Genomic DNA, 23,659 nt, shown 5'->3' on the forward strand with positions numbered 1-23,659 from the left:
GAAATCACACACACAAGAGACTCTAGAGTTTATAGAGAATCAGTATGGCGGGTGTTAAGAGAGGTCAGAGGAGAGAGGTCAGAGAGGATCAAGCAGCGAGCAGAAAAACGATGAAATCTGGACAAAAAACGTCAAACCTCAAGGCAGGGTTTCTACAACAGCAGAAAACCAAAAACACAAATCTTGATGGTAAGGTCAGCATTTGGTATCAACAGTATGGAACCAATATAGACCCAATAGCCCTGATGTTTATGGTTAAGGCTGCTGGTGGTGTAATAGTGTGTGGAACGGCCCTCTTAACACCAGTCTAGCATTGTTTGAATATCTGCATCTGCACCCTATTTGCAGATCGCGCTACCTCATGAAATAGTGCAGTGCTGCTACATCATAGCTAGTAAGACACACTGCTTGGTGTGAATCATGCCATTTAGGACACAATCATGAACTCTCTGTAAATGTGTAATGACTTGCAGCTGTGAGATCAATCTGCACAGGGGAAGAGGAAGTGTGCAGAGAGAGAGCGAATTTCCAAAATCTTACATTCTGTACCTTGAATAAAGATGATGATGATGATGATGATGATGATGATGATGATTCTAACAAGGCCATCTGTAATTTGCCTATTTATATGACAATTTGTGGTATAATATTATGAGCACTGAGAGGTGAAGTGAATAACACTGAGGATCTCCTCATCATGGCACCTGTTAGTGGGTGGGATATATTAGGCAGCAAGTGAACATTTTGTCCTCAAAGTTGATGTGTAAGAAGCAGGAAAAATGGACAAGTGTAAGGATCTGAGCGAGTTTGACTAGGGCCAAATTGTGATGGCTAGACCACTGGATCAGAGCATCTCCAAAACTGCAGCTCTTGTGGGATGTTCCTGGTCTGCAGTGGTCACTACCTATTAAAAGTATCCTTTAAGTCCTGTAAGTAGCGAGGTGGGGCCCATAGAGGCCATGGAGGCTCATGGAGGCCCCACCCCACAACTTACAGTACTTAAAGGATCTGCTGCTAACATCTTGGTACCAGATACCACAGCACACCTTCAGGGATCTAGTGGACTCCATACCTCGACGGGTCAGGGCTGTTTTGGCAGCAAAAGGAAGACCCACGCAATATTAAGCAGGTGGTCATAATGTTATGCCTGATTGGTGTATACACAAGCACACACACTCCTGTCTAACACTATTAAGATATTTTGCATTATTATAATTACATTATTATTATATCATTGCAACGAAAAGATTACTGAACCTGATATTAGTTTTCATTTTCTCTCAGTTCAGTGTCGCCTGTGTCCTTGTGGTAAAAATGACGTCATGCATTGCAATCAGCGAGAGAAAGAAGAGGAAAAAAAAAGAACATTTAACACAAAAAAGACGGTTATTGACCTTCACAAAACAGTTAATGGATATCAAAATAATAATACATAATGTACAAAAAGTTTCTCATATCTGAAATATTAACCTGACACTGGACCCATGAGAACTTTTTGTGAGGGGAAATGAAGGATTATAATATTTACTTAAATGTTCCAAAATTATAATATTTTTTGTAAGTCTGAGCTCAAACTACTGCTTTTTTCCCTAAATAATTTTTTTTGCTAATTATTATGTAGGTTACCATGATTCTGGTGGACTTTATATAGAAGAGATGGAGATAAAACTCCAGTAAGATAAGCGCATGAGTAACAGCTCTATTTCAACAGCGGGTGAACTCAGGGTCCACACGGGGCGAGGTCTTTATACTCTTTATTCTGAGCTGTATTTATGGCTCAGAGCAGAGGCATAGAGCTGCTTGTGTGTTTGTGGGCACTGACGGTGGAGAGGTCGCTGACCAGTGATAGATAACGGAAGGGTAATAATCCACACCATTTCTTTAGGAAGTGACATAAGGAGCGAAAGGTTCCAACAAACAAAATCTTCAACCTGTAGAGGGAGCAGGAGTCACAGATGATTTTGGTCATTCTGTTAAGTGTGAACAAAATCAGTAAGACCTCCTCTCTCTCTCTCTCTCTCTCAGCACTGGTCCAAGCTGAAACTAGGAACTAAACCAGCCGGAATTCTTAGCAGGCCAGAGAACCATGCCAAATGACTGCTCAGATGCTCCAGTTCCCAGTTCATAACTTCAGGACTTGCTTGACCAGCTCCTAATTAGCACTCTCCCAATAATCTGGATAAAGTCTTGAGTTAACTTAGCCTTTTTCTTGCACATGTAAATTGTTTTCTTCTGGTCTGTGCCTACTTTACATTTCTGATTACTGCCTTAGGCTTGTCTGCCCTATTAATTAAAAAAAAAAAAAAAAAAAAATCCTTAACACAGAAAAAGACAATTATGACCCCCCCTTAAATTAAGTGTAGATACACTCAATATAAACAACAGTTACAAATCTTCTCCTTCTCTAGCATTTATGTATTACTCATTTCCCTGGCCAACATGGATATATAATGACCGGCATTTCCAATGTGTGAATGAAATACAGAAAATGGTGGCCGAACTATACAGTGTGAGATCAGGGAGCATTAACACATTAAGCATCCTCTGTGCTACGTGCTGTTGGCATGGCAGCTGGGGGGAGAAGTGAGTTTGGCTTTTGGTAAACATGGAAGACGGGAGCACTTCTCTCCTAACACGCAACCTCTAGCTCCCTCTGATGGAGCGAACGAGGAAAGGAAGCAGGGGAGGCTGAAGGAGACATGGTGAGAGAGAGTGATGAGTGAGACTGGAGGACACAGACAGGGGGTGGAATGGAGGAGAATAGGGATGGGGAGAGAGAGAGAGAGAGAGAGAGAGAGAGAGAGGAAGCATCTACACAGCTCATGCACATACTGACAGTAAACTGCTATAGCTGGGCTCACTGGCTCACTAATAAATATAAACAGAGCTCAACAGGGGGGAAAATACGGTGTGTGTGTGTGTGTGTGTAATGGATATATTTTGATTTATTAAAGGTAAAAAAGTCAGTACTCCTTTTTTTAAAAGCATACAACAAAATACAAGGTATCATATTTAGGATTTTATATGAATACTTCAAAACAATCCTCTGATTAAATGTCTTTACAAAGTGTCTTTTTACCTCTTCAGGCTGTAAGAGAAAAATAATCCATCCGCACAACCTTATTCAACACTATCTCTCCCGTCTCAGGTGTGTTTACAGGATAGGGAAAACAGATTCCTGGGAAAAACAAGCGTTTTTAGTTCGGAATAACATGTGGTCACATGACTCCCATGTGGAACAATAGAAAAGCATTTGCACAATTGTTGCGAGATTGCGAGTGCCAATCCCAGCGATGTTGTGATCCAAGAGCGCATAATTTGCCATGCTCGCTGGATGGGAAGGAGGACATACTCTCGCATATCCTCTCTCCCCTCTGGCTAGCCAATCGTGGGAGTAAGTGAGCGTACGTATTCGGAAGAGGGCAGGGTAGTTTAAAAAGATGCGCTTCATGTGTCTCGTAGGAAGCAGTTAGTCTTTTAAGAACAATAATGATCTCATGTTTTGCTATTTATATATGGAAACCATACTGAACAATACATAATGTTGGCTTATATACTATTCCTTGAAGTCTGAATAGAGATGTTTTGTGTATGTGTGTGTGTGTGTAGAATAGAGCATGTCCTTGTATGTAGATGAGCTATATGTTTTTATAGCTGAATTACAGCGTGTGTCCATGCTTTCAGATTGTCTCTGTTAAAGAAAAGAAAACGAAAAACTGCGGGTAAGTAGAAGTATGGTTAAATTGTTTGTGCAAGCAGATGACAGCTTTGGAACAAACACTCACAAGACAAGAAAGAGAACTGCCAGACAGAACGTATACATGCCCAAGCACTACATTTCTAAATAAAGTTAAAAGACTATCCCCCCGTAACTCATACCTCTGTGAGAGCTGAAAGCACAAGACTACTATTCAGCAGAGAGTAATTAATAAAAACGTTGCCACCTCTCTCGAACAATACAAACGCCTCTCCGTCTGACCCACTCTATCTGACGGAGAAAGACAGCAGCTGAGGAGAGGAAGAGGCAGAATAATGGATGGAAATAACTGTAATAGAGTAACACGATTAGACTTTGCGCACTGGCTTCTTTCGGGGCGGTGGGGATGTGTTACCCATAATGCCGACCGATTTGATGAGGGACGCCAGAGTGGGAGCTATTAATGAAATGTGGAAGAGTGGGAGAAAACACAGATAGGCCATTAGAGAGAGAGAGAGAGAGAGAGAGAGAGAGATTGTGAGGGGGAGAAATTTGTGAGTAAGTGAGCAAATGAAGGAAGATAAAAAGTCAGAGGATGTGCTGTTTATGTCTGGAAACAGCTTCTCTCAGTCAGTTTCAACACTGACCCAATTTAAGAACCATTCCAAGGAGGGGTAAATGTTGAGTTAATTATTATTATTATTATTATTATTATTATTATTATTATTATTATTATTAGCAGTAGTAGTAGTAACAGTATTAGTATTATGCTGCATACATAATTTTTAATTAAATTCTAGATCATTCTGTACCTTTAAATCCATAATAAATTATTTATTTTGAAAGAAAATAAATAGGAAAAATCACTTAAGTGCATGAGCCAAGCAAAAACTCCAAGTCCCAAAGGGCTCAGCAAGTCCCTCCACACCTAATGCTGTTTATTAATACAGTGGCATGGGGCCCAGCCATGATTAATTACCAATGACTATTCCACCAAGAGACAACACTAAATGAGCTGGGCCCTAATTAAAAAGGAGGCACGCTATTACTAATGAACACTGCCACTTTATTCCACATGACACGCAATTTCACATAGGCAGCCAGCTGATCCTGATGAGCTAACCGACCAGCTTGAACGGAGGAATGAGTGATGGGTTCCCGATGACCAGTACTTCTGCTGAACGTGTTACGGTTCTCTCGGTTCTCTTGTGAAGCATGCGGTAATGTGGTGAGACAGTTTCGTTGTTGTGTCATCTCTTTGCTTCTGGGGTTGCCGAGAGCAACATGACCCAACACAGCACTACTGTCAATCCAGCACCAACACCCCTGACATCATCCCTTCAACAACCCCCCCCACACACAATCACTCGAAATACATGATGCAACATTCTCATATGCAGTCCGTAATGAAGTAATGAACACAATATTGCTTGCCATATGACAGTTCAAACAGGTTTGGCTCATAAAGATGTTGTGAGCAGAGAGAGAGAGAAAGAGAGAGAGAGAATTAGAGAAGGATGCATAAATAAATGAATGGGTTTGATGTGGATGGATGGATGGATAGGGTAATGTACTGTCTGATGTGAAGGTATGAAGTGATGCGAATGGATGAACCAGTCGATGGAAAGGGTTGATCTGATCTGGGTGGATGGAGAGATAACTACAACGTGAATGGATGAATAGATGGATTAATGAATAAGCAGTTCTGAGATGGATGGGTTCGTTTTAAATGAAAGGACAGATGGACGGATGAACAGGTTTGATGTGATGGTTCTCATGCAACTGGATGGAGGAACAGATGGTAGGAATGAATGGTTAGTTCTGTTGTGGATGGATGGCTGGATAGATAGCCCTGCTATAGATAAATGGATGAATAGTTCTGATATAGCTAGAGAAATTCATTGAGGGATAGATGGATGGATGTATGGAGGGATGGATGAATAGATGGATGGATGTAATGTGTCTAATGTGGACTAATGAACAGACAGACAGAAGGGTAGACAGGCAGACAGATGATGAAGAGATGAAGAACAGACAGATAGCTCTGATGGGGCTCTAGTCAATAGACAGCATGTTTTGGAATGGAAGGATGATGAACTCTGTGTATTCTGGCTCGCTGTGCAGCGCTGAAGCTGCCGAGGATCACCAGTGATGGCACGTCAGCTGGCGCTCGAGAGAAAAAAAACACAGCAACACACCAGCTGCACAAGCCAACCTGCTCTCTCTCTCTCTCTCTCTCTCTCTCTCTCTCTCTCTCACACACACACACACTCCAATCTAAAACCTCCACAGATTACACCAAACACAAACACATTAGAAATGACAGAGATGTGTCTTATTCATCAGGACACTGTATCCTGATGTGGAAATGATGATGCCAGTGTCAGGATTATAAAAGCCTCCTCACAACAGTAACATTAACAGCATTAGGCTTTATACATGTGCTGCACATGACAGAGAGCTAAACCATCTGCTTTTCTATCATAATTTTATATAGCGTTCTAGAATATATTTCATGCAAATAGATGGAAAAAAAAAAAAAATCCAGGTAAGGATTTCTTATAAAATGTCAGTCAGCTTTTTTTTTATAACTGACAGTGGACTAAATGTATGATCGATATGCTGTTCAGAGCCTTTGATTACTGAAGTGGTATCTCACTGCATGTTGAATAGCGTAGTGGGGTTCAACACAGGACAGATGAGGGGAAACTGGTGAAAGAGAGTTTGAATCCCGACGACGCCAAAGCCATCATCGGTGACTCGAAAGCAAAACCGGCAGCACTTTCGTACCGTGAGGGATAGTATTACTCGCTCTCGTCTATTCTGGGTTTAACATGAGCTCATGTATGGGGACAGTTAGTGCCTTCCTCTGAGTGTGTGATCAGCTTCCCTATGATGCGGAATGAGCGGTTGTTGAATGACTTCACGTGCCTTTGAGAAAACACGTTGGCCTTCACCTCCCCATAGTTGGTAGCTGCAGTGTGATCGTGACAATTGACTAGCTAATGACCAAACTGGCCATCAAGAAAAGTGGCGTAAGTACATCTACAGCTTATCCTTACATGTGACTTCCATTTTTTTAATATCATTTTATACAACTGAGCAACTGAGGGTTAAGGGCCCAGAGGTGGCAGCTTGGTGGACCAACTCACAACCTTCCGATCAGTAGTAAAAAACCCCTTAACCTCTAATCCAGCTGAAGCTCATACTTACACAAGAGTGCAGATTTAGGTTTCAACACAGTACTAAGATATCTCTGGGCTGCATCTCTGATATGCTGTGATATTATAGACTGCTTTTTATATCATAGTCAGATCAGAATATAAATATAAAATGTTTATAAATCAAATCTTGATCTGACCAATCAGAGTGAATTAAACTCTTAATTGATTCTGACTGGTCAGAAGGTGTGCATTAATTTTTCATAGTTAGTTCTATAGGTTATAGGTTAACATTAATGCGCTCGTTCTAAGAGGTTTCCATAGCAACAGCTCGTTTACAAGGGGCTTGTACATGATCTAAGACTAATTATAAACCGATTTCCCAAAATGATAGAGAGCCCCAAAAGTCTCCATACATCAGGAAAATCCAGCAGTTTTAAGAACTATAAAGACTTTATTGGTCTTTCTATTCAGATAGCCTTTAGGAATGCCTGCGGCAAAGGAAGGCCATGGTGCAGCAGGAAAAGCGACGGCACAAAGATCATTTAAAGGAACACGTTCACAGTGCAATTATATGCATAACACCAGACGTGTTAACGTGAGCGCATCATTAGCGGGAGAGACGACCGAGTGTGTTTACAGAGAAATGGCAATTGTGTAGACGATGTTTTAAATAAAGTTACATTTTGCTAAAAAAAAAAAAAGTGTTAATTTCCTCTGTGTTTGGAGGCTTTTGGGACACGCTGTATAATTGTTCATGTGGTAATGTTTTTTTTTTTGTGTTTGTTTTAAAACGTTTTTTTTTTGCAGCTATTACATAGGTGATAACAGAACCTAAGGATGTTTCGCAAACTAACCATAAACCGGTAAAAAGCTAATAAATTAAACATTATAATTTTTTGGCTAGTCGCTGCAGTATAAGTGAAGTAACACACTCCAGACCGAGCACATATATTCTGGTAATGGAGTTCAGGAGGGTTTCCTCTTGGTATCCCCCCCAGCCCACAGTCCAAAGACATGTGTTGTAGGCTGTTTAGCATCTCTATATTGTTTACAGTGTGTAAGGATGTGTGGGGTCGTGCGACTGCGCCCTGATAGACTAGCATCCTGTCCAGGGTGAATCCTACTTTGTGTCTCCTGGGATAGGCTCCAGGTTCCCCGTGACTCAGTCATATAAGCAGTGTAGAGAATAGACGGATGGATGAACTGATGATTTTAATGATTGGCACTCTATATGCTTTATACACTAACCAGGCATAAGATTATTACCACCTGCCTAATATTGTGTTGGTCTCCCTTTTGCTTACAAAACAGCCCGTCATGAACTGTGTATACTGACACCATTCTATACACCTTTCTATCAGAACCAGCATTAACTTCTTCAGAAATTTGAGCAACAGTAGTTCTACACGAGCCAGCTTTCGCTCCCCACGTGCATCAATGAGCCTTGGCCATCCATGATGCTGTCGCCGGTTCACCACTGTTCCTTTCATGGACCACTTTTGATAGATACTGTCCACTGCAGAACAGGAACACCCCACAAGAGCTGCAGTTTTGGAGATGCTCTGATCCAGTGGTCTAGCCATCACAATTTGGCCCTTGTCAATCTCGCTCAAATCCTTACGCTTGTCCATTTTTCCTGATTCTAACACATCAACATTGAGGACAAAATGTTTACTTGCTGCCTAATATATCCCACCCACTAACAGGTGCCATGATGAGGAGATCCTCAGTCTTATTCACTTCACCTGTCAGTGCTCAGAATGTTATGGTTGATTGGTATATATATATATATATATATATATATATATATATATATATATATATATATATATATATATTTTCTATAGTTTGATGGTTTTGTGTAGTAATATTAGCTCTAAAAGCAGACTGAACGATGCAGAAGCATGTTGCGTCTGACCTTTAGTAACTGAAGAACGAGTAAATACAATGCGTGTATTGTCTAGCCTCCTTGGAATGGCAAAACATGTTGAAGGTGTCGTCCCTGACAAACTCCTTTACGCGAGTGTGTGTGCTGGATGCTTCAGGAAAACCAACACGTCTTAAACGCGAGTAGACATGCCTCTGGATTTTCTACATTAATTAGTCCCTGAACGCTGTAGGTTGCTGAAATGTGGTGTGAGCTATTGCTGCTTTGCTCGAAGCATGGATCAGTGTTAAACCCAAAAATAATTCTATACATCATATGCTGCTTGTCTGTCAGTTACCATTTAATTCCAATCAATTAAATTCTCTGCTTCATTATGTTTTTAGAAAATAATCACTGCACTATATTAAGGCTACTAAATTATCGGTCTTTTGAGTATTATTTTAATTCGGCTAGATTTTGAGGGTTTTTTTTTTAATGAAAATAAATTCAATTAAGCGTAAGTATCCATGTTAAAATAAGTAGTACCTCATAGTTTAAAGATAGCAGCTAGATTTGGATTCTTTAGAGTGGTAGGTTATTCTGGGGCGAGGCGCCATGCCTGTGACCTGCTTTAAAGTTAAAGTGGATGGCAATTGACACTACGACTAACTAGAGAAAAAAAACCTTTGTTTTCACACAAAACACATCTTCACACAATCCATGACTTACACTGCATTTGCAAAACAGGCTACTGATGAGTAGTTCTCTTTCCAAAACTGTGTGTGAATTTATTTATTTTTCTGGTATTCTGCTGTCAGTGTGTCTCATTGCGTGTGGTGTGCGAGTGTGTGTGTGTGTGGTGTGTATGTGTACGTACCTCGACTGGCTCTGTCCACGTGTTGCAATTCATCAACAAATTTGAGAACCTCCGGAAATTTCTCCTCACACACCTCAGCTAGGAAGTGAAGCAGCGTGGACATCTGATCAGCCGACTTGGTGTCTTTTAGCTGACGGAGAGAAAGAAGCGTAATAACAGATAAATATTAAGTCCTTGGCACAGTGGCATCCTTGACATCATGCCACAAGAGACTTTGCAGCTTAAGGTGAAAGGTTAAGTCAATAGTTATGTGGTGAACGTTACACATATTCACATTCATCTGATTATTAGAAATTCCCTTCATGTATTTCACATCTCCAAGGTTGCCAGATTTCTCTCGAGTAGAGGTGTCGGGAGACTGGGTTTTTTTCAGTAGCGCGCACACCATTGCCTTTAAACTGCCTTCAAGGTCAGAATCATCGGTAACTGAGTCACACTTAAGTCTGTGTAGTGCTTAAGGCTGTAGTTTATGCCTGAGGTCTGAATTCTGAAGTGTGCAATTTCAGTATTAACTCCAAACTGCATATCATTAACTCAACTTTTAACATGACTCTTTGGAAATGATCATTTTCTCTTTGGAGTCTTTAAATGAACACGACGTGTCTGTACAAGCGGAGGGGCACGTTTAAATAGATGGTATACACACGCAGAGGAATAAATGCACTCAAATCCTTAATTGCTCACTCTTCCAATTCAGTACAGAGGAAATATTTACATCTCAACAATGAACCCAGAATGGCAGGAAGATGGAACGAGGGGAAAGAATAAGAGAGAGCCAGACACTGAAATCGTGTGTGTGTGTGTGTGTGTGTGTGTGTGCGCGAGAGAGAGCGCGAGAGCGACAGAGAGAATATCTTGTATAAAGTCATTGCTGACAGCCTCCTTTTGTCTTTGACAAGTTAATTTGATAGCACGCTCTGAAATTGCAGCTGGATTGAAAACACAAGATGTTTTCAATGTTAATCATGATTACTATTCTATGGATATAGAACTTTCTAGAGGCCGAGATGCTTCAATTGTTGGGAAAAAAAAAAACGGGATGCAAAGAGCATACTGCTGGTGCACAGCACAGTTACAATGCTCAGTAATGTGTTTTTTCTGATCTGGTGGGATTCTTTCTATTGAGGGGGAAATAAAAAACTACAAAATAATTATTTCTTTAACAGAACACCAAAAGAAAATTGAAGAAGAAAAAAAAGAGAGACTCCAAAGCAAAACCTTTCTAATCATTGTTTATTAGCTCATAAAAGCTTTGCGCTCTCTCTCTCTCGCTTCTCTTGTAGTGCACTGGTAGTTCTACTGTTGGCTATAGTTGCTGACCTTGTGAGTTGGCGAAGCAAATGTGAACACCGAGAAGAAACAATGCCAATGAAAAATGTTTCCTTGTGGAAAAAGTCACAAAGGAGAATGCAGGAAAACCTCAGATGCACCTTTGATGACTAAACATACACCAAATACGACACAAAGGAAATCATGTCCCACGTAAACTTTCCCGCGCAAACAAGCGAGCAGAAAAACACAAGCGGAGAAAGAGAACATCAGGACGAGTCCTCGGGCAAGCGACTCGAAAGGCGGGGAACAACTCGCTTTCTTTGTTACTCTCCGCCTGTCGGGAATGACACAGCTGTCTCTCTGCCTCTGTTTCTGCACTCGTTTGTCAGTTAAGACAAATCTCTCCATCACTTAAAAAGTGCAGAGAAACTTAGGAGATAGCTGCATTTAAGGATCCTCCAATCTCTTGGCTCAAGACAGAAAGAGAAGCAGTCAGAGAAGCCGGTGAGAGATAAAGGTGGAATTTATTAAGAGGCCAGAACTCGGCTGATTGTGTCTCGGGCTCACTGGCCACTCAGATGCTCCAGTGCAGTTTTCTCCCATCACAGTCTAACATTATCAGCTACTAGGAAGCAGATGTTCCTGTAGCAGTCCATCAACTTCTGCTTCTAATAAAGTCCGGGCTATGAATGTGTTTGTCGGTATGGGGCTCCTTTGTCAGGTGCTATAAGAGATTTGATGAGCTGAGAGGCATTTCATTCAGCGTGCAAGAAGCCTGGCCTGGTTACTCAGCTGTAATGTGGTAATGGCCATTTAGAGAAGAGGCAAGAGTAGGAAATAAAGAGAGAGAAAAGTAGAAAGAGAGGCAGAAAAGAAGGAAAGGAACTGCAGAATGAGCAGTGTGTTGCCATGGCTGCACAAAATAGACTGGACTCATAATTAAATTCATCTTATTTCATTTCTGTTTTCCCACCACACATCACGCCCCCCCTCACCAAAAAAAAACAGAATAACAGACGTGCTATTCTACTTAAGGAGCTTTAAAATCATTGTACCCGGTACCTTCCACACAAACATAAGAAATTATGCCTCAAAGCCTGAAAGTGTGAAAAGGAAAGGCAGGAGAGTAAAGGCAGGAGTGAGGTGAGTCGGTGGAAAGGGCAAGGTAACCTCCTACTCCAAAACATGCACAAAAAAATCTCAAGTTACATAAAACCCCAAATAAAACAAATACACACAAAAAATAATGGTTGTTTAAAGCTGGTTTTACTTGATTCACTTTCATTTATTTATTTGTTTGTTTATTCATTTCTTCAACTGTTTGTTTTAGCACAACTAAAGGATTTTACAGATTTCAAGGGTCAAAGAGGGAGAATGGAAACCTCTAAAAGGCATCATTTAAAGAAGAGCAAGAGTGAGTAAATGTTAAATAATATTTAATTCTGTGGGGGCTACATACTCAATATGTAATGAAACAGATTATAGTCCAGTTGCTTTGTAGGAAATGCAATGTGGAGTTGGAAGAACAAAAAATAAGTGTAGTTCACATCAGCGTTGATGTGGACAAATGATGTCAGTAAGCAAGTTAGAAAAACGCATACATACATACAGTATATAAAGATATATATGAGTAAATTATTAAGTATGCTGTAGGTAGCAAGTAAATAAGTAAGCAGGTGAGTAAATACATAAGAGTGTGAGTAACAGAGTGAGTGAGTGAGTAATAGAGTGAGTGAGTAATAGAGTGAGTGAGTGAGTGAGTAATAGAGTGAGTGAGTGAGTAATAGAGTGAGTGAGTGAGTGAGTAATAGAGTGAGTGAGTAATAGAGTGAGTGAGTGAGTAATAGAGTGAGTGAGTGAGTAATAGAGTGAGTGAGTAATAGAGTGAGTGAGTGAGTGAGTGAGTAATAGAGTGAGTGAGTAATAGAGTGAGTGAGTGAGTGAGTGAGTAATAGAGTGAGTGAGTGAGTAATAGAGTGAGTGAGTGAGTGAGTAATAGAGTGAGTGAGTAATAGAGTGAGTGAGTGAGTAATAGAGTGAGTGAGTGAGTAATAGAGTGAGTGAGTGAGTGAGTGAGTAATAGAGTGAGTGAGTAATAGAGTGAGTGAGTGAGTGAGTGAGTAATAGAGTGAGTGAGTGAGTAATAGAGTGAGTGAGTGAGTAATAGAGTGAGTGAGTGAGTAATAGAGTGAGTGAGTAATAGAGTGAGTGAGTGAGTAATAGAGTGAGTGAGTGAGTGAGTAATAGAGTGAGTGAGTGAGTGAGTGAGTAATAGAGTGAGTGAGTGAGTGAGTAATAGAGTGAGTGAGTGAGTAATAGAGTGAGTGAGTGAGTAATAGAGTGAGTGAGTAATAGAGTGAGTGAGTAATAGAGTGAGTGAGTAATAGAGTGAGTGAGTGAGTAATAGAGTGAGTGAGTGAGTAATAGAGTGAGTGAGTGAGTAATAGAGTGAGTGAGTGAGTAATAGAGTGAGTGAGTGAGTAATAGAGTGAGTGAGTGAGTAATAGAGTGAGTGAGTGAGTGAGTAATAGAGTGAGTGAGTGAGTGAGTGAGTAATAGAGTGAGTGAGTGAGTAATAGAGTGAGTGAGTAATAGAGTGAGTGAGTGAGTAATAGAGTGAGTGAGTGAGTAATAGAGTGAGTGAGTGAGTGAGTAATAGAGTGAGTGAGTGAGTGAGTAATAGAGTGAGTGAGTGAGTGAGTAATAGAGTGAGTGAGTGAGTGAGTGAGTAATAGAGTGAGTGAGTGAGTAATAGAGTGAGTGAGTAATAGAGTGAGTGAGTGAGTGAGTAATAGAGTGAGTGAGTGAGTAATAGAGTGAGTGAGTGAGTGAGTGAGTAATAGTGAGTGAGTAATAGTGAGTAAGAGAGTGAGTGAGTAATAGAGTGAGTGAGTGAGTAATAGAGTGAGTGAGTAATAGAGTGAGTGAGTAATAGAGTGAGTGAGTAATAGAGTGAGTGAGTAATAGAGTGAGTGAGTGAGTAATAGAGTAAGTGAGTGAGTGAGTGAGTAATAGTGAGTGAGTGAGTGAGTGAGTAATAGTGAGTGAGTGAGTGAGTGAGTAATAGAGTGAGTGAGTGAGTGAGTAATAGAGTAAGTGAGTGAGTGAGTAATAGTGAGTGAGTGAGTAATAGAGTGAGTGAGTGAGTAATAGAGTGAGTGAGTGAGTAATAGAGTGAGTGAGTGAGTAATAGAGTGAGTGAGTAATAGAGTGAGTGAGTGAGTAATAGAGTGAGTGAGTGAGTAATAGAGTGAGTGAGTGAGTAATAGAGTGAGTGAGTGAGTAATAGAGTGAGTGAGTAATAGAGTGAGTAATAGAGTGAGTGAGTGAGTAATAGAGTGAGTGAGTGAGTAATAGAGTGAGTGAGTGAGTAATAGAGTGAGTGAGTGAGTGAGTAATAGAGTGAGTGAGTGAGTAATAGAGTGAGTGAGTGAGTAATAGAGTGAGTGAGTGAGTAATAGAGTGAGTGAGTGAGTAATAGAGTGAGTGAGTGAGTAATAGAGTGAGTGAGTGAGTGAGTAATAGAGTGAGTAATAGAGTGAGTAATAGAGTGAGTGAGTAATAGAGTGAGTGAGTGAGTAATAGAGTGAGTGAGTGAGTGAGTGAGTAAGAGAGTGAGTGAGTAAGAGAGTGAGTGAGTGAGTAATAGAGTGAGTGAGTAATAGAGTGAGTGAGTGAGTGAGTAATAGAGTGAGTGAGTGAGTGAGTGAGTAATAGAGTGAGTGAGTGAGTAATAGAGTGAGTGAGTAATAGAGTGAGTGAGTGAGTAATAGAGTGAGTGAGTGAGTGAGTAATAGAGTGAGTGAGTGAGTGAGTAATAGAGTGAGTGAGTGAGTGAGTAATAGAGTGAGTGAGTGAGTAATAGAGTGAGTGAGTAATAGAGTGAGTGAGTGAGTAATAGAGTGAGTGAGTGAGTAATAGAGTGAGTGAGTAATAGAGTGAGTGAGTGAGTAATAGAGTGAGTGAGTGAGTGAGTAATAGAGTGAGTGAGTGAGTAATAGAGTGAGTGAGTGAGTAATAGAGTGAGTGAGTGAGTGAGTAATAGAGTGAGTGAGTAATAGAGTGAGTGAGTGAGTAATAGAGTGAGTGAGTGAGTAATAGAGTGAGTGAGTGAGTAATAGAGTGAGTGAGTGAGTAATAGAGTGAGTGAGTGAGTAATAGAGTGAGTGAGTGAGTAATAGAGTGAGTGAGTGAGTAATAGAGTGAGTGAGTGAGTGAGTAATAGAGTGAGTGAGTGAGTGAGTAATAGAGTGAGTGAGTGAGTGAGTAATAGAGTGAGTGAGTAATAGAGTGAGTGAGTGAGTAATAGAGTGAGTGAGTGAGTAATAGAGTGAGTGAGTGAGTAATAGAGTGAGTGAGTGAGTGAGTGAGTAATAGAGTGAGTGAGTGAGTGAGTAATAGAGTGAGTGAGTGAGTGAGTAATAGAGTGAGTGAGTGAGTGAGTGAGTAATAGAGTGAGTGAGTGAGTAATAGAGTGAGTGAGTAATAGAGTGAGTAATAGAGTGAGTGAGTAATAGAGTGAGTGAGTGAGTGAGTAATAGAGTGAGTGAGTGAGTGAGTGAGTAATAGTGAGTGAGTGAGTGAGTGAGTAATAGAGTAAGTGAGTGAGTGAGTGAGTGAGTAATAGTGAGTGAGTGAGTAATAGAGTGAGTGAGTGAGTAATAGAGTGAGTGAGTGAGTGAGTAATAGAGTGAGTGAGTGAGTAATAGAGTGAGTGAGTGAGTGAGTGAGTAATAGAGTGAGTGAGTGAGTGAGTAATAGAGTGAGTGAGTGAGTGAGTGAGTGAGTAAGAGAGTGAGTGAGTGAGTAATAGAGTGAGTGAGTGAGTAATAGAGTGAGTGAGTGAGTAATAGAGTGAGTGAGTGAGTAATAGAGTGAGTGAGTGAGTAATAGAGTGAGTGAGTGAGTAATAGAGTGAGTGAGTAATAGAGTGAGTGAGTGAGTAATAGAGTGAGTGAGTGAGTAATAGAGTGAGTGAGTAATAGAGTGAGTGAGTGAGTGAGTAATAGAGTGAGTGAGTAATAGAGTGAGTGAGTGAGTGAGTAATAGAGTGAGTGAGTGAGTAAGAGAGTGAGTGAGTAATAGAGTGAGTAATGGTGAGGTGAGTGAGTGGTGAGTAATAGTGGTGGGTGAGTGGGTAATGAGTGAGTGGTGAGGTGAGTGGGTGAGTGAGTGAGTAATGGGTGGGTAATAGAGTGGGTGAGTAATAGGGTGAGTGGGTGGAGTGGTGAGTGAGTAATAGAGTAATGTGGTGGTGAGTGAGTAATGGGGTGAGTGAGTGGTGGTGAGTGGTGGAGTGAGTGAGTAATGGTGAGTGGTGAGGTGAGTAATGGTGGGTGAGTGGTGGGTGAGTGAGTAATGGTAAGTGAGTGGTGAGTGGTGGTGGTGAGTGGTGAGTGAGTAATGAGTGGTGAGTGGTGTGAGTAATGGTGGTGAGTGGTGAGTGGGTAATGGGTGAGTAATAGGTGAGTGAGTGAGTGAGGTGAGTAATGGGGTGGTGGTGAGTGGGTGAGTAATGGGTGGTGAGTAATAGAGTGGTGGGTGAGTAATGAGGTGGTGGGTGGTGGTGGTAATGGAGTGAGTGAGTGGTGGTGAGTAATGGGGTGAGGTGAGTGAGTGAGTAATAGGGTGAGTGAGTAGGTGAGTGAGTAATAGAGTGAGTGGTGAGTGAGTAATAGAGTGAGTGAGTGGTGGGTGAGTGAGTAATAGAGTGAGTGAGTGGTGAGTAATGGTGAGTGAGTGAGTAATAGGTAAGTGGTGGTGAGGTGAGTGAGTAATGGTGAGTGTGAGTGGTGGGTGAGAGTAATGGGGTGAGTGGTGAGTAATAGTGAGTGAGTGGTGGGTGAGTGAGTGAGTAAGTGAGTGAGTGGAGTGAGTAATGGTGAGTGAGTAATAGAGTGAGTGGTGAGTAATAGGGGTGAGTGGTGGTGAGTGAGTAATGGGGTGAGTGGTGGTGAGTGAGTGTGGAGAGTGGTGGAGTGGTGAGTGGTGAGTAATGGTGAGTGAGTGAGTGAGTGGGTGAGTAATAGAGTGAGTGAGTGGGTGGTGAGTGAGTGGGTGGTGAGTGGTGAGTGAGTGAGTAATAGAGTGAGTGAGTGAGTGAGTGGTGGTGGTGAGTGGTGAGTAATAGTGAGTGGTGGTGGTGAGTAATAGAGTGAGTGGTGAGTGAGTAATGAGTGGTGAGTAATGGGTGGTGAGTGAGTAATAGTGGTGAGTGAGTGGTGAGTGGGTAATGAGTGGTGAGTAATGGTGGTGGGTGAGTGAGTGGTGAGTAATAGAGTAAGTGGTGGTGGGTGAGTAATGGTGGTGAGTGGTGAGTGAGTAATGGTGAGTGAGTAATGGTGGTGAGTGAGTAATAGAGTGGGTGGGTGAGTAATGGTGGTGGGTGAGTGGTGAGTGAGTGAGTGGTGGTGGGTGAGTAATAGTGAGGTGGTGGGTGAGAGTAATGGTGAGTGGTGGGTGAGTAATGGTGAGTGAGTGGTGAGTGAGTGGGTAATGGTGAGGTGGTGAGTGAGTAATGGTGGTGGTGGGTGAGTGGTGGGTGAGTGAGTGGAGTGGGTGAGTAATGGTGGTGAGTGGTGAGTAATGGGGTGGTGAGTGGGTGAGTGAGTAATGGGGTGAGTGAGTGGTGAGTAATGGTGAGTGGTGGGTGGTGGGTGAGTGAGTAATGGTGGGTGGTGAGTGAGTGAGTAATAGAGTGAGTGGTGGGTGAGTAATGGTGAGTGAGGTGGTGAGTAATGGTGAGTGGTGAGTGAGTGGTGAGTGAGTAATGGTGGTGGTGAGTGGTGGGTGAGTAATGGTGAGTGGTGGTGAGTAATGGTGGTGGGTGAGTAATAGTGGTGGTGAGTGGGTGGTGGGTGAGTAATAGAGTGAGTGGTGAGTGAGTAATGGTGGTGGGTGAGTAATAGAGTGAGGTGAGTGAGTGGTGAGTGGTGAGTAATAGTGGAGTGAGTGGTGGTGGTGAGTAATAGTGAGTGGTGAGTGAGTGAGTAATGGTGAGTGAGTGGTGAGTGAGTAATAGTGAGTGGTGAGTGGTGAGTAAGTGAGTGAGTGGTGAGTGGTGAGTAATGGTGAGTGGTGGTGAGTGAGTAATGGTGAGTGAGTGGTGAGTGGGTGAGTAATGGTGAGTGGTGGTGAGTAATAGTGGTGAGTGGTGGTGAGGTAATAGAGTGGTGGTGGTGGTGAGTAATGGTGAGTGAGGTGAGGTGGTGAGTGAGTGAGTGGTGGTGAGTGAGTGAGTAATGGTGGTGGTGGTGGTGAGTAATAGTGAGTGAGTGAGTGAGTGAGTAATAGAGTAAGTGAGTGAGTGAGTAATAGTGAGTGAGTGAGTAATAGAGTAAGTGAGTGAGTGAGTAATAGTGAGTGAGTGAGTAATAGAGTGAGTGAGTAATAGAGTGAGTGAGTAATAGAGTGAGTGAGTGAGTGAGTAATAGAGTGAGTGAGTGAGTAATAGAGTGAGTGAGTGAGTAATAGAGTGAGTGAGTGAGTAATAGAGTGAGTGAGTGAGTGAGTAATAGAGTGAGTGAGTGAGTAATAGAGTGAGTGAGTGAGTAATAGAGTGAGTGAGTGAGTAATAGAGTGAGTGAGTGAGTAATAGAGTGAGTGAGTGAGTAATAGAGTGAGTGAGTAATAGAGTGAGTGAGTAATAGAGTGAGTGAGTGAGTAATAGAGTGAGTGAGTGAGTAATAGAGTGAGTGAGTGAGTAATAGAGTGAGTGAGTGAGTAATAGAGTGAGTGAGTGAGTAATAGAGTGAGTGAGTGAGTAATAGAGTGATAGAGTGAGTGAGTGAGTGAGTGAGTAATAGAGTGAGTGAGTGAGTGAGTGAGTGAGTAATAGTGAGTGAGTGAGTGAGTAATAGAGTGAGTGAGTGAGTGAGTAATAGAGTGAGTGAGTGAGTGAGTGAGTGAGTGAGTAATAGAGTGAGTGAGTGAGTGAGTAATAGAGTGAGTGAGTGAGTAATAGAGTGAGTGAGTGAGTAATAGAGTGAGTGAGTGAGTAATAGAGTGAGTGAGTGAGTGAGTAATAGAGTGAGTGAGTGAGTAATAGAGTGAGTGAGTGAGTGAGTAATAGTGAGTGAGTGAGTGAGTGAGTGAGTGAGTGAGTAATAGTGAGTGAGTGAGTGAGTAATAGTGAGTGAGTGAGTGAGTGAGTAATAGTGAGTGAGTGAGTGAGTAATAGTGAGTGAGTGAGTGAGTGAGTAATAGAGTGAGTGAGTGAGTAATAGAGTGAGTGAGTGAGTGAGTAATAGTGATAGAGTGAGTGAGTGAGTGAGTGAGTGAGTGAGTGAGTGAGTAATAGAGTGAGTGAGTGAGTAATAGAGTGATAGAGTGAGTGAGTAATAGAGTGAGTGAGTGAGTAATAGAGTGAGTGAGTGAGTAATAGAGTGAGTGAGTGAGTGAGTAATAGAGTGATAGAGTGAGTGAGTGAGTGAGTAATAGAGTGAGTGAGTGAGTGAGTAATAGAGTGAGTGAGTGAGTGAGTGAGTGAGTGAGTGAGTAATAGAGTAAGTGAGTGAGTGAGTGAGTAATAGTGAGTGAGTGAGTGAGTAATAGTGAGTGAGTGAGTGAGTGAGTGAGTAATAGAGTAAGTGAGTGAGTGAGTAATAGTGAGTGAGTGAGTGAGTAATAGTGAGTGAGTGAGTGAGTAATAGTGAGTGAGTGAGTGAGTGAGTGAGTAATGGGTGGTGGTGAGTAATGGGGAGTGGTGAGTGAGTGGTGGTGGTGAGTGAGTAATAGAGTGAGTGAGTGAGTGAGTGAGTAATAGAGTGAGTGAGTGAGTAATAGAGTGATAGAGTGAGTGAGTAATAGAGTGAGTGAGTGAGTAATAGAGTGAGTGAGTGAGTAATAGAGTGAGTGAGTGAGTAATAGAGTGAGTGAGTGAGTAATAGAGTGAGTGAGTGAGTAATAGAGTGAGTGAGTGAGTGAGTAATAGAGTGAGTGAGTGAGTGAGTAATAGAGTGATAGAGTGAGTGAGTGAGTGAGTGAGTGAGTAATAGAGTGAGTGAGTGAGTGAGTAATAGAGTGATAGAGTGAGTGAGTGAGTGAGTGAGTGAGTGAGTAATAGAGTGAGTGAGTGAGTAATAGAGTGATAGAGTGAGTGAGTGAGTGAGTGAGTGAGTAATAGAGTGAGTGAGTGAGTAATAGAGTAAGTGAGTGAGTGAGTGAGTAATGGAGGTGGGTGAGTGAGTGAGTAATAGGTGGTGAGTGAGTGAGTAATAGAGTGAGTAATAGAGTGAGTGAGTGAGTGAGTGAGTAATAGAGTGAGTGAGTGAGTAATAGAGTGAGTGAGTGAGTGAGTGAGTGAGTGAGTAATAGAGTGAGTGAGTAATAGAGTAAGTGAGTGAGTGAGTAATAGTGAGTGAGTGAGTGAGTAATAGAGTGAGTGAGTAATAGAGTGAGTGAGTGAGTAATAGAGTGATAGAGTGAGTGAGTGAGTGAGTAATAGAGTGAGTGAGTGAGTAATAGAGTGAGTGAGTGAGTAATAGAGTGATAGAGTGAGTGAGTAATAGAGTGAGTGAGTGAGTGAGTAATAGAGTGAGTGAGTGAGTGAGTAATAGAGTGAGTGAGTAATAGAGTGAGTGAGTGAGTGAGTGAGTGAGTGAGTGAGTGAGTGAGTAATAGAGTGAGTGAGTGAGTGAGTAATAGAGTGATAGAGTGAGTGAGTGAGTGAGTAATAGAGTGAGTGAGTGAGTAATAGAGTGATAGAGTGAGTGAGTGAGTGAGTGAGTAATAGAGTGAGTGAGTGAGTAATAGAGTGAGTGAGTGAGTAATAGAGTGAGTGAGTAATAGAGTGAGTGAGTGAGTGAGTAATAGAGTGAGTGAGTGAGTGAGTAATAGAGTGATAGAGTGAGTGAGTGAGTGAGTAATAGAGTGAGTGAGTGAGTGAGTAATAGAGTGATAGAGTGAGTGAGTGAGTGAGTGAGTGAGTAATAGAGTGAGTGAGTGAGTGAGTGAGTGAGTGAGTGAATGAATAAATAATTGTGTGAATAAGTGAGTGAGTAAATAAGTTTGTAAACAGTTTAGTAAGCAGGTAAGTAAGTTGTGTGTTGTGTGTGTATAAAACCCACCTTGCAGAGGGAGCTGAGGTCATAGCCGTAGCACTGGGCATTGCGAGAGCCGGCGTTCATGTAGTTGCCCAGGAGCAGCACAAGTTCCAGCAGCTTGCTGAAGGCTTTGCTCTTCCTCACATCCTCACACGCTGCGCTCACCGCCAACATGTCTGGCCTCAGGTGACTCACCTGTTCCTCAAACTGCAGCTTAAACAGGATGGAGTTCAGCCTCGGCCGCAGGCACTTTACAGAAGCAATCTGCAGACAGAGGAAGAGATGCAATGAAAACTAATATAGAGCTGATTTAGATATTACCCTGACACTCCGGATCCTTGGCTGGTCTCGAGCAAGAGGATTTCACCCAACACTTAAGAGAGGGAAGATAAACCAAAAAAAAGGACTATAGAGATAGGGGAAAGCTTCCAGAAAAGGCAGAGCTGCACAAAAGTCTTAAGCACTCTAATTTTTAAAATGCATTTGATGTGAATTTTATGAGTCTGCATTATTGAGTCAGAACAAAACCAGTTCGGATTTTTAAACAAAAAAAGAAATGTTTCAGTAAAGAATGGACAGATTTTTCTACACACACACACACACACACACACACAGTATATACATAAAACTGTGACAGTCAGAGTCTCCGGAAGATCTGAGTCAGGTCAAGATGCCCAGTACAACTGACTAATTCATTTCCTTAGAAAACTGCAAAAACTGTACCTGAGACTGTGGAGACACTTTTAAAATGCATCAGTCATCAGCAAACATGGACTTTGTTTAGTGTATTATTGTTAACAATCTTGTAGTAGGCTTTTTTCCTGATGTCGAAACATTTAATTATTTCTGAAGGCATTCATTTTTGCAGCAGCTCTTCTGCACAGAGCTCATAGACATGAGACCATACACTGGAGGCATCAGAAGAGGATACTGACACTATTGCATTCAGTTTCTAAAGAAAAAAAATCAAAACATTTTTAGAAACATAAATCAGGGTTTAAAGGTGCAACTTTCCTCCGTTATAAACATTATTGTAATCTCTTTTCAGTTTAAGATTTTTTTTTATTCTGGAAAGATTGTTTGGCAGTACATTGTGTCTTAAATGATTAGGCTACATAATACATTTGTGTGAGTGTGACTTACATCAAGCACAGCACATAAGAGTTGATTTTAAATCATGTCTCAGATGGTGGTCAGGCCAGCCATGACAGAAACCAGAGTTCACATATAAACAATAGATTACTGTAACTACCTTTGAACGGCTACTCTATGGATCTGCTGTGAATTCTGGACAGCGTGAAAAGTGGGGCGTTAGTGTACTACGAGCCGTTTCATTAATATTATTTCCAAGGTCACGGGGGCCAACTGAAATGCGAACGCAAGCCTTGTGTTTGAGACTTGAGCCATAATGCTTTTTTCTGATTAGTGTAACTTCTTGCATTGTTAAGTAAGCACGCTTCAAGGCAGTGAGGTTCCCACTCGTAAATGTTTTTCTCCGTGTGCTGCTGCTGAATGAGGTTTTAGCTCGTAATGAATATGAAAAGGAAATATCACGATACACTTATATGGGAAATAAATTTACAATTTGTCTTGGGAGTAATTTGTATGGCGATATTTGATATTCTGTCTCATGCCTAATATCTGTGTTCAGTCGTGTAGCTGGAGGTCTTCTGTAGTAATTCTAAGCGCTTAACGCAGGATAAGTGATCGCTGTATAAATCTCCTTTGTATCAGACAGACATTTTAATAGAAACTGATGTTTGACCTTTATTATGAGATCTTGTTGCAGTGTGTGTCGCAGTGCAAGCTGTGTTTAATCTTTAGTAGGTCACATGACTATCACATGTATGTAGGTTTTTACCTGTTCAGGGAGTTTGAAAACTTCCCTAGGGTTAGGGGTTAGGGGTTTATACTAAACCATCAGAAGCACAGACCCTGTACACATAGTTTTAAGCTCAGTCATTACTTGGTTTCATTTAGGTTTGGATAAAAAGACATAATAGACAACAGCATTTTGTTATGCTGGAAAAAAACAGGGTAAAACCTATTTTGCCACAGAACTGACTAGGCTAAATTATCGCTACAGCATATATAATCAAATCTCATACACAAACACACACGGAGTGGCTGCCCCAACGTTTAATCATTAGATTAAAGCTATGCATGGTGCAACACAGCGTTTTATAGTGCACCTCACAAAAGACGTCCAAACTGAAAAACCTTTATTCAGCGCCCGGCACAGAGAGACTCCTCATTACAGCTTTCTGTTTGCTCCCCTCCGACTCGGCCTGAAATTACTTTCAGAGTTTCGCAATTTGCCTACTGCTTTTGGGCCTGGCATTTTAAAAGCTATTTATGTGACGAAGGCCAGGGTTTTTGTGTTGCTAGGCAATCGTAATGGATGTTGGCAATGATGTGATCTAGGCTCCTTCTGCTGAAGTTAATTGGTACGTGAGCGGCCATGGGGGAGCGACCGGAGGGACGGACGGCAGAGCACAATAGGCAGCGTCGAATTACGGGCGTTACACAATTATGTTAAATTGGGAAATATTGCGTTCTAAAAGCGGAGGCTCCAGGGCACTGGCAATGATGTCAGAACGCCCTGTGGACACGGACAGGGCGGGAGAAAATGTTCTCGGAGGCCATAATTATATATCTGTGCGAGTGTTGTGAGAGGTACACAAACTGCTGACAGACATTCAAAGAGCAGATGATATATTAAGGTTTTATTGGGGACCC

The 23,659-nt window shown here is 41.6% G+C and overlaps 1 protein-coding gene across 3 annotated transcripts in view; it reads right to left on the minus strand.

The window, feature by feature from the left end:
* Positions 1 to 23,659, minus strand: part of diaph3 (diaphanous-related formin 3) — a 323,559-nt gene that overhangs the window by 109,055 nt on the left and 190,845 nt on the right. For all 3 annotated transcript variants that reach the window (XM_058400944.1, XM_058400942.1, XM_058400943.1), the window contains 2 exons: positions 20,945 to 21,184; positions 9,606 to 9,735 (listed from right to left, as the gene is read on the minus strand). In XM_058400944.1, coding sequence (XP_058256927.1) covers positions 9,606 to 9,735; positions 20,945 to 21,184 — 370 coding nt within the window. The remainder of the gene's footprint in view (positions 1 to 9,605; positions 9,736 to 20,944; positions 21,185 to 23,659) is intronic.

This window comes from Hemibagrus wyckioides, linkage group LG10 (assembly GCF_019097595.1).
Source record: "Hemibagrus wyckioides isolate EC202008001 linkage group LG10, SWU_Hwy_1.0, whole genome shotgun sequence".
Taxonomy (NCBI): domain Eukaryota; kingdom Metazoa; phylum Chordata; class Actinopteri; order Siluriformes; family Bagridae; genus Hemibagrus; species Hemibagrus wyckioides.